The sequence below is a fragment of the Ziziphus jujuba genome, chromosome 1 (assembly GCF_031755915.1).
Source record: "Ziziphus jujuba cultivar Dongzao chromosome 1, ASM3175591v1".
Lineage (NCBI taxonomy): Eukaryota > Viridiplantae > Streptophyta > Magnoliopsida > Rosales > Rhamnaceae > Ziziphus > Ziziphus jujuba.
This window is the reverse complement of record NC_083379.1, coordinates 41,754,534-41,766,288: the sequence shown is the minus strand read 5'-3', so window position 1 is coordinate 41,766,288 and position 11,755 is coordinate 41,754,534. Positions and strand designations below refer to the sequence as shown.

Genomic DNA, 11,755 nt, shown 5'->3' with positions numbered 1-11,755 from the left:
TTGATCATATTATTAGAATACATTGAAAAATAATCATCAAAACGACTTTACGGGTCTACCAAGGTCTAGCAGAGTTACATATAATATGAACCCGTAAAATAAGATCTAATAACTTAACGAATAAAATATAATAATGCACAATAGATCCAAGAAGAAAGATATTTTTGTAAATAAGTGCCATAATTTAAAAATTATTTAGCATAGTATTTAAACATGTATTAATTTCTTTTCAAAAAAATTAAAAATATGAAACAAACTTGTCCATTTTGCAAGAAAAAAAAAATTATTGTACCATTTAAAAGCTAAATCAAATTTTAAATTTTAAATTTATATATGTTTTCAACAAATTAACAAATTAAATAACAAATAAGATGATAATTTATCGAATTAGTTCAAATTTATTTATCTTTATATGATAGCTTAACATATTATATTTAGGTAAATTAAATTTCACACAAACAGGATATATTGCCATATGTTATAAGAAAAATAAAATAAAAAAAATAACAAAATAACAAAAAAAAAAAGCAAAAAAACAGATGACACATTACAAAGTTTAGGTCTACCATATGCATGTTGAAAATGGGCCGGTTGCTTCCTTTCGATTTTGTATCAGCTTTATATTTGTTTATATATTGGAGCAAACGTGTAACAGAAAATGTAGCTTCGTAATAATGCATAAGGACTTTATAAGATACATGATAGCTAATGGATTTAATTACTGTATATATATATATATATATTACAGATATTTTGTAGTATTTTTGCCCATTTTGCTTTAGCTCTTGAATATTTTTATTGTTTTAGGGCATATATATTTTAGTCAATCTTTCAAATTAGATTAGATCAGATGGTAAGGTCCATTCAAGTTTTGAACAACCCAGCAGAAAATCTACATCTCTGGGTTTACGGTTCTTCTTAGCTAGCCTCAGGTATCTACCCCATTATCCTCAAAAAAAAAATAATAATAATAAATAAATAAATCAAATAAATGGGTCTTAATAAAACATTTATCGAATCTTCGTTTATAAGTGGTATGTTGTACCACATATCCGTACAATACAATAATTGTACATTATGATTTTTTTTTTTTTCTTGACGCTAAATCTTTTATTTTTTTTTTTTTTGGGTAAATACATCTGCATATAATAAAATAAAATATTTTCGTAATTGATGGGGTTCAAGCCAAATAATATGACTATTACTTTTCAATATGTTATTACCCCAAAAATATGGAGATATTAAAAAGTAGAGTGAAAACATGTGAAATATTACTTTTGAAGTTGACGTAAAAACACTTTCCTTGAAGGGCCGCTTCGTTGCTCACTACCAGTGCTGACACAGTCATAACACATTAGTCCAGTTCTACTTTTAAGTACAATGGGGTGGGGCTTGGATTCGTAGTCACGAACCACATTGGCAGAGTGCTAAAAATTCAAGCTCTTCGGAAAAGAATTGATATTCCATAAGCAGCTTAGGCGGCTGCACTCCTCAAGGCTGTCATTCTAGCGAAAGTGATGCCAAAACAGTTATTCAAAGTATGAAAGCATCTGAAAATTTCTCCTGATCAGTCATTGATCTGCAGCAGGTTTTATTAAGAAACTTTGAGATCTGTCCCCACTTTTTGAATCCATCTTTTTTCTTCAGACACCGAGGCAATAATTTTGTATCTATTATGAATCAGGATTCATCTCTTTTTGGTTTATATAACATCCTTTTTCTGAAAATATAAAAAAAAAATAAAAATAAAAAAAATAAAAAATAAAAAGAATAAAGAAAAAAAGGGTACAATGGGGTGGGAAACGAGATATGGATTATTTAAGGCCACAGGTTTCTTCATTGTCTAAATCAATGGTCCATCCTCTATTTGTACCATTATTTTTCCAATTGTCTAAATCAATAGTCTATCCTCTATAAAATTCATGCCCTTCTGCAAATTGTGTAAAATTGCTTACGGACTTCTTGATAGTATTTTACTCAGTCCGTTTATGATGTGAACGGTCCTCATACGAACCACAATATTGATGACGGTTTTTCATAGTATTGGTAACGATTTTTTAAAAAACCATCGTTAATACTATAAAAAATCGTCACTAATACTGCAGTTCTCATACAGACCATCCTCACTATAAAATTTCCGGTACTTTAATTACTGGTGGCAAAACTTCCAAAGTGTAAGGGAAAAGATGAAAATTAAATAGCTCTTACTTCCATTGAGTTTAATTCTTCGTCTGTATGGACCATGCACCATGGCTTTTTTTAATGCTGGTTCTGCTTTTACATTCATCGCCCATTTTGATCCCAACCTATTTTTCATGATACTTTTCATCATAGGAAACAATTCCAACACCGTCAATGAGTTTGGTTCTCCTGTGAAAAAAAAAAAAAAAAAAAAAAAAAAACTGTCACTTCAGATCGTTCATTATAGATAGATTTGACAAATTACTATACGGAAGCAAGTTTTTGAATCATGCATTGAAAAAAGGGATCATGCCCATGTTACACATGTTCTTTAACATTGATATCCATACCTCTCGACTTAGATACTATTTATCAGCCTTTTTTTCCCAAGTCCCCACCATAATTAGCAACCAAACAAAACTGACGTAGGTGGCAACTTCCTTCAATCATTGTTAGCGAATAATCAAGTAAAATAGCAAACTATAAAAGGACCCTTCAAATTTGGAACAAAAATTAGTGTTGCGTACATCTTTAACATCTTAGCAGTAAAAAGTATAAGCTTTTCATTCTCTTAAAAAAATGCCTAATTTTTAGATGAATATTTCAATTTTTGAAATTTCTGCAATCACAATGAAAACAATCAGAAAGTATAATATTCTCTACTACCAAAAGGAAGAAGGTATAATATTCTCAATGTCGTTTCTTATTTTGGTACAGTAACATCAGCAGAGGCAATTTTCTTGAAAAGGTGTAGTAGGCTCATCCGGTTAAGCAAATTTCATAATAAAACTTAAAACTATCATAACAAAAATAATTCATATTGTGTATTAAGGTTTTTCAATTCGAAGATTTCTATTTTTTTTTTTTTTTTTTGCTTTAATAAAATATTCTGATAGGACACTACCTAATTGACGTGAATCCGAGACATCATCATCAATGTGCATTACGTGGAACTTTTTTTTTTTCTTTCTTTTTTTTTGTCTTTTGATATTGAATCAGTTAAATTTTGCTTTAAAAAATGATATTGGAAGACTTGGTGATAAAGTCTTTGATCTTGAATAAAAACAATTGGATTAATGATTCGAATAGAAAATTGGAGGATAGAGAAAAAGAAATGTAACTTACTATATAATTAAGAACACAAAAGCAGATCAGGATTGGGATTGCTTAAAATAAAGTGACTCTCAAAGCATAGTATGACCATAAAAGCAAAATACTTGAACATGCACATTTTTCTCTTCCTTTCACTCCGTCAATTGCCTTTGTTGCCTTGTTGAATATCTCTGGCTTCTATTTAGAAGCTCCGAGATCGCCCATTCCACCATTACTGCCTAGCTCTCTGTTCCACCAGCTATTAGGTCCTCAGAGATCTATTTAATAAAATAAAAATTTAGCCTTGATTATGGATATCAATCTTTCTATATGGTACATGTTGTGTATGTAATTTCTTGCTCCACATGTAAAGGTATGTACCAAGAAAATGTTTAATATATAGGAGGCCAAAGCAAAAAAATTACCAAAAAATGGATGGTGTACATAATTGTTGTTCAAAAATTGACATTAAGCATTGGTTAAAGTTTTTGCCTGTTCTAACTACAAACTTTAGCTTTTTGAGTCCTTAGACGACCTATACTATTCTAACATGTTTAGTCCATTGCACTCTTTACAGTATGGAGTCCAAACAAGTTCAAAGCAGCTACTTTTATATGTACTAGTCTTGATTAGAAAAAACAAGTACATTATCAAGAAAAAAGATTCCACATAGTCTGTTAGGATTATTTTAAATTATATATCTTAATTAATGTCTACTTCAGATTGAGGAGGTTTTGCCAATGCTTGTTGATAGTTGGAATCCAACTACGTGTAGAATAGATGCCCATGGGCCTTGTTAGCCCTTTAAGCATCGTATGGGGACCAAACATGGAGGCCATGGGACATGCTTGGGTCCATGTTGTGCTTGGATAGCAGCATATGACACTTGGGCATGAGGAGGGCGCCTAAGACATGGCAAGGAGGTGTATAATGGACAATGCATAGTGGGCAAATATGACTAAGACCGTGTGAGCATTGGCATTGGCAATGGCTAGATGAGTAGCAAACACATGCGTGCGGAGGTACATGTGCCTGATGGCCGAGACAAGTGTGCATGGGTGAAGAATGCATATAGCTACACAAAAATGAGAATGACGAGTCGAGGAGGGATGAGTTATGGTGCATGGCATGGTAGCAACGTGAGGCAGCAAGGTGAGATGCAACATGCAGCAGCATGCTTGAATGGATCCAAGGCTAATGTGGGGTGAGCGTGAAGCTGCTAGGCGCGAGGAGGCATTGGTTGCACACATGTGAGGGGGCGCATGGCTGCTTAAGTTATGCATGGGTGAGGGCCGTTGGACATGAGCATGCAAAGGGGCATGGTGGCCATGATTTTCGAGATTTGCCAAGCACAAAATGCGGGAAGGTTAGTTAAGTATATTGGATATGCTTCATTTTGAAATGTGACTAAGGTATGGATTTGGCCGAAATTCAAAAGGTGGTTGCCAAGCCTTGATAAGGAGAGATCAAGGAGGGTTGTTACAATCCTATGCTAGTTCGAATTTGAAGGTGAGTTTGAATTCAAAAGAGATGACTTTAAATTCAAATGGATATGAGTTTAAATTCAAAAGGATAAGGATATGGCCAAAGAGGACACGTGGCATGGATGGACGCATGACATGTGACAGGTGGTTATGGGGCCGGTAACTACTAGAGCTGGGTGGTGCAAGGTCACTGGTTCGAAGAGTCTTGCACAACTAGGAGAGTAAGTTTGATCTCATGCAACTAGGGATAAGGACAATTGATATCCCATGCAACTAAGGATGTTAATTGCACTCTACTTGTACATAGAGGAGTAGAAATGGGAGCATGAGACACCAATCTCATAATTCAACCCAATAGAGAAACAGGGTGTGGTGATCCTTGTGATAGGGCTTTGTAATCCTTGTTTTCTTAATTGAATGAGAAAAAGGTTAGGTAAGGTAGTAATCCCGTAAATTGCCAGTGCCTTGTGATTACCTATACACCGTGTGTGTGTGTAAGTGTGCAGTGAGACATACTTGACCCTCGAATTGTGTGGTTATGTGAGTGTGCTTGGTGGTGACATACTAAATCTTGTGACAAACTACGAGTGTTTTTAAGGTAGGCCAAAGTTGGAGCCTCAAGCTGAGAGTGGGCATGTGTTGCATATTGATTCGGTTTTGACAATTCACTGCGTTGACGTGCAAGGTGTGCACGTGGGAAGGCTAACTAGAGTTGGTGCTCTAGGCAGTAAGGAGGCAAGAAAATTTTTGGGAGAATTCCTCACCCCCATGACAAGCCCCACCCCTTTCCAATTTTTGTTTTTATTTTTATTTTTTATTTTTAACTTGGTATTATCTTTTGTTAAAATATAAATATAAATAATAGAAAAGTGGTATTTGCCCTCTTCCCCGATAAATAATAATAATAATTCAACAAAAACTTAAAAATTAAATAAATTTAACTCATTTTATATGTATTTTAAGCTTTAATTAAAGAATTAATTATTTTTCTATAATATAATTTGTTTTCTGTCCTAATTAAATTCATATAATATGTTAAATTAATAATTATACGTTTTTAATAACAAAGTTATGACCCATTTTTAGTTAATATTTATCAAAATATTGAAATTTGTCTTAGAGCAACTAAAATTTTGATTTTGACCTGTTTTTCTTTTCTTATATTTAATATATTTATAATTTGCTAAAAGATGGTGCTTGGTTAAATTTGTTCTTTACAATAATTTTTTTCTCCTTTGGCTTGGTTTAATATTTGGTTATGCTTTTTACATTCATCATAATTTGATCCCTAACTCATTGTTCTTGGTACTTTTCAACTTTCATGGTAAGTAACAGCCTTCCCATCAATGATTTTGGTTCTCCCGTGGGAAAAGGTGGATAGCACACAATAATAAAAGGATAAATTTAGAGTGATCAAATTTTTTATCATTTTGGTACCCATGATTTTGTAACTTTTAAATGATTTATCTACCCATATATATAAGACAATATCAATTTAATACCATTAAAAAACTGTTAGATTATCAAAATTTTGATAAAAAAATTTGATACTTATAGCATTGCTCATGATGAAAAATGTCAGTTGGACCATAACTATGTTACTTATGTGCTTTTCACATTAAACTTTACTTTAATGCTCGCTTGGACAATACCCATGTTCACTTATGCGCTTTCACATTGAACTTTACTTCAATGCTTACTTACCAGCCCTTTAATTCTCCAGCCTCCACCAGTATTAGCAACGGAACAAAACTAAAGTAGGTGGGAACTTTCTTGAACAATTGCTAATGAACAATCAAGTAAAATAACAAATTTTGATAAAAAAATTTGATACTTATGGCATTACTCATGATGACAAATGTCAGTTGGACCATACCTATGTTACTTATGTGCTTTTCACATTAAACTTTACTTTAATGCTCGCTTGGACAATACCCATGTTCACTTATGTGCTTTCACATTGAACTTTACTTCAATGCTTACTTACCAGCCCTTTAATTCTCCAGCCTCCACCAGTATTAGCAACGGAACAAAACTAAAGTAGGTGGGAACTTTCTTGAACAATTGCTAATGAACAATCAAGTAAAATAACAAACCCCTCCACCAGTGTTAGCAACCGAACAAAACCAAAGTAGGCGAGAACTTTCTTGAACAATTGCTAATGAACAATCAAGTAAAATAGCAAACTATAAAAACCCTTTAAATTTTAACCAAAAATTACTGTTGCGTATACCTCTCTCTCTCTTTCTTTTTTTTATCTTACAAGTAAATAACATAATTATTAAGTATATGCTTTTCATTTTCTTACTTATATATATATATAGCCTTATTTTTTTTAATGAATTTTTCAATTTCTCCAATCATATTAAAAACAATCAGAATGTTTAATATTCTTAGCGTCATTTCTTATTTTGACAACAAAACAGTATCATTTTAAGGATAAGGCGAGTGAAACAATTGCCTAGGCGCCACAATGAGAGAGGCCCCTCAAAAAATTACTTAATATATGCAATTTCCTTTAATTTTTTAATTTTATGAAAGATAGCAATTTTGCTTTTTTGGATATGTAAAGATTTTTTTTCTCAGAAATTTATTACTTTATAGAAACCTCTAGGATCAATCAAGCATTTATATCCATAAATACCTCCAATCATTAATTAAGTTTTCTTTTGATAAATAACCAAACTAATTCAATTGACTTTATTCTCTCACATTCAATATACGTTAGGCACTCCGACATTGATTTGTTTCTTCTACACATCTGATAAAGAGATTCTTTCTTTCCCAAAAAAAAATTCGAAAATTTAACTAGTAATTTTTAATGTCAAGAGAAAAAATTATATATAAATTGAATATTTATCATTTATTTAAAACAATATATATATTGAGGACCCTTTCAATTCTTGCTTTAGGCTTTCAAGCAGGTTGAGCCGCCCACCAGCAGAGGCATCTTTACTAAAATGGAAATGCTTCAAACAAAAGTTGTATGCTCCAGCCAATTTAAGCAACAATGGTGATCCAAGACGGAAGTAGAACCTCCATAGTCATTTTCCTTCCTGACAAAAATAAGATTCTGGTAGAACCCTCTCACTTAGTCACATTGGATAGTTACGGAACAAAATTAATTTTCTAAGACCTAACATTAAAGAAAAAAGCGAGATAAAGAAGCCTACATTTGATGTTATAAGTCATAAAGGCAAAGTCAAACAGAGCAAATTTCACAGTAAAAAAATCAGACAAAAAAATAATAATAATAATCATATTATGTTAAAATTTGAAGAATCCTACTCTTTTTCTTTTTTTTTCTTTTTTTTTTTTTTGTTTTTTGAGTTAATGAATTATTTCGAAGGCACTCAGCCGAAGTGACATAATCCAAGACATCATCATCAATGCCTCAGTATAACTTTTTTTTTTTTTTTCTTAAGATATTAATATAATGTTGCTTTAAAAATTGATATTGAAAGACTTGGTGATAAAGTCTTTGGTCTTGAACAAAAAACAATAGATCGTGGATTAATGATTCAAATAGCAAATTGGACGGATAGTGAAAAAGAAAGGTAACTTTTTTTTTTGGAGAACAAATAAGAAAAATAACTTACTCATATATATATATATATATATATATAATTAAAAACACAAAAGCAGGTCAGGATTGGGAATTACATAAAACAAGTCACTCTCAAAGCATAGCATGACCATAAAAGCATAATGCCTAGAACACTGAACATGCATAATTTTCTTTCCGACTCTTGGCTGGCTATACTAGTAATAGATCTTTGGAAGCCCAATAATACTTTATTACAAGATGAAGATGGAGAATTAAAACCCAAACCCACCCTAATCACAGTGAATAAAGATGAGCAGGAAGCCTAGGCTCTGCGACTGCAACAAGTGGAAACTTCTTTGGGGTTGAAAGCCCAAAAATTTCCTCCATATTCAAATCCTCTTTCTTCATATTTGGTGGCAATTTCCATGTGAATCCATGCAACAGATTGGCCAAGCTCGATTGAATCACCTTGAGACCAAGACTGTAGCCGGGGCACATCCTCCGACCTGACCCAAATGGCAAAAGCTCAAAGTCGTGGCCTTTAACATCGATTGCCTTTCCGATGAACCTGTCTGGACAAAATTCGTTAGGACTGTCCCACAAAGTTGGGTCTCTTCCTATTGTCCAGACATTTACAAGAACTCTGGTGTCTTTGGGAATGTCATAGCCAGCAATTTGGATATCTTCACGGGAAAATCTTGGTACCAACATAGGTGCAACAGGGTGCAATCTCATGGTCTCTTTAGCTATAGCATCGACAAATGGCAAATTAACAATGTCCTTCTCTTCGACCCATCTTTCTCTTCCTATCACTCTGTCTAGTTCCTCTGTTGCCTTGTCGAATATCTCTGGCTTCTTTAGAAGCTCTGAGATTGCCCATTCCACCGTCACCGCTGAGCTCTCTGTTCCACCGGCTATCAGGTCCTGAGAGATCCAATTTACCCATATAAAAAATTTAATCTTGACTTTGGATATCAATATTCATAGTATAATTAGTGGATACAATATACATACATATATATATATATATAAATCATATTCCATGCATATGTGGGATAAGATATTTAACATAGTTTCTTGGTCCACAAAGGGTATATTCAAGCAATTGTTTAAATTTATTGTCTACAGTACAGAAAGCAAAAAGCAAGGAAGTGACTGAAATGGATGGTACATTTGCGGTATAAAAAATGACAACAAACTTGAGGTTTTGGACTTTTATTTTGTCTCACAGATAACAATTTTGTGTGAATTATTGTACTTTATACAGGGTTAGTTCATCTTTTCCATTTTTCAGACCAATGGATTTTGGTCAGTGAAGGGTATGTAGTCCAAACAAAATCGAAAGGGACTACTTCCTTATATATATATATATATATATATATATATTCTACTATAGATGGTCCGCATGGTCCGCATTGTAAACGAATTTTATACATATATATATATATATATATATATTAGTCTTGATTAGAAAAACTAGTTCGTGGTCAAGAAAAAGGATTCTGCATGATCAATAATCATTTTAAATTATCAATCACCAAGATCGGTAATTAGAATTTGAAGGACTTGTATACTTTTGGCTTTGTGTTTGGATAGAAATTGCAGGACCAGATTACTTTGCATAAAAACCAAAAAACAAATAACTCATGTCCACTATCCATTTTGAATTTTTTTTCTTTCGTTTTTTCTTCTGTGTTTTTTTTTTTTTTTTTTTTTTTTTTTTTTTTGAACTTCTTGCGTGGCCTCAAAAAAGTGGGTCCAAATGAAATACCACTAAGCCAACCTAGCCAACCTAGTACTAGTACTGTCAAAGTTAGACAATAAAAATATACAATAAAGTGGGGGAAAAGACGATCATATACCTGGGTAAATGCCTTGACACCATGTCTTTCAAGCTTGACTTCAAGGTTAGGATCTTCAGCGAGCTGCAAAAGCACATCCACCATATCTTTGGCAACATAATCCTTCACTCCTTTTCTCCTTTCGTTATGCTCGTCCAAAACATGCTCAAGAAACCTATCAAATTTCTTGCTCAAAGCTTTCATTCTCTTAATATAGCCTTGCAAATCCAAGAAATCAATCCAAGGAATCGAATCCCCGATATTCAAGACCCCACTCAGCAAGAAAAGCTCATCCAACATCTTCTTGAACTCCTCAGGAGACACGATCGAGTTCTCGGTTTCATCCGTGTATTTTTTCCCAAGAACCATACGGCTTATAACGTTGAGACTCACAGTCGAAAGATGGTCTTTCAGGTTAACCGGAGTTTCCGACGATTTGTATAGACCTTTAAGCAACGCATTCATTTCTTCTTTCCTGATGTACTCGTAGGAATCGAGGCGTTTAGCACTGAAAAGCTCCATTAGGCACATCTTTCTGGCTTGACGCCAATAAGAGCCGTATGGGGACCAGGTTATGTCGGAGTAATTGTAGGTTGTATATTTTCCGGCGGCCGTTTTGGGCCGGGAAGCGAAGGTGACGTCATGGGTTTTGAGGATGACCTTTGCCATTTCCACGGAGGATCCGACGACCACAGGGCAGGATCCGAATTTGAGATGCATGATGGGCCCGTATTCCTGGGAGAGATCGTGGATGGATCTATGTGGGAGTGGGCCTATCAGGTTGAGGTTTCCGATGATGGGCCATGGTTTTGGGCCAGGTGGTAATTTGAGTTTCCGGCGACGGAGACGGCGAGAAAGGAGGACAAGAGCAAGGGTTGCTATCCAGGCTGCTGCGTAGGAAACCCATGTTGGAGTGTCCATTTTTTGAGAAGCTTGGAGTGGGGGACTCTTTTTGTCTGTGGAGAAGGGTCCAAAGGTAGTGAGAGCTGTGATGAGGGCATTGAAGTGGTTGTAGTAGTCCTTATTTATAATAGTTTTTTGAATATTTTCACTTGTCATCAGTGGACCCATATGTAAAGTGGGTTTAGTTTACTATTTTAAATTAGAATTTCGATTAAAAAATAATTAGGTAATTAAAGATAACTAATGAGTGATAATCATGTCAACAACAAGTGATAAATAACAAAATTCTAAACCAACAGTATAAATAAATAAATAAACGCTTGCATTTTAGCTGTAAGTATTATTATTATTCTTTTTTTTTCTTTTTCTTTTTTGTGTGAATGCAAAAAATTTGTGTTTTTATATATAATAATTGAGTGTGAATTATTAAATGTCAATGGGGCAACGTGAAAAAGAAAATCATATGCTTTTTCATAGGAAGGTGGTCAGAAGATATTGTCTCCCACTGGCCATGGAATTCATGAACGCTGCTGACTTCAGCTTTACAATTAATTTCAACAATATATTTACCTTTTTTCACCAAAACAAAAAGCATATAATTTACCTTTCAGAGTCCAAGTGTCAGATATTCTGGATATTCTGCCCTTATCTTGTATGTCTATATATATATATATATATAATATTATATTTCGCGGAATTATATATTC

At 33.6% G+C, this 11,755-nt stretch overlaps 1 protein-coding gene across 1 annotated transcript; it reads right to left on the bottom strand.

Annotated features, from left to right (window-relative positions):
* Nucleotides 1-8,339: 8,339 nt before the first annotated feature.
* LOC107410145 (dimethylnonatriene synthase) lies at nucleotides 8,340-11,231 on the bottom strand. Its single transcript, XM_048467243.2, has 2 exons — nucleotides 10,167-11,231; nucleotides 8,340-9,228 (listed from the first exon to the last, which is right to left on the bottom strand). Exons 1-2 carry the CDS (start codon nucleotides 11,214-11,216, stop codon nucleotides 8,599-8,601), a joined length of 1,680 nt encoding a protein of 559 aa, XP_048323200.2. The 5' UTR covers nucleotides 11,217-11,231; the 3' UTR covers nucleotides 8,340-8,598.
* Nucleotides 11,232-11,755: the final 524 nt, after the last annotated feature.

What these genes read in the sequence shown, in the direction of transcription:
- LOC107410145 (XM_048467243.2), bottom strand. Translation starts at nt 11,216, where the DNA reads ATGGGTCCACTGATGACAAGTGAAAATATTCAAAAAACTATTATAAAT. An exon ending in GTGTCAAGGCATTTACCCAG is followed by an intron (nt 9,229 to 10,166) that starts GTATATGATCGT and finishes TGGATCTCTCAG; the next exon opens with GACCTGATAGCCGGTGGAAC.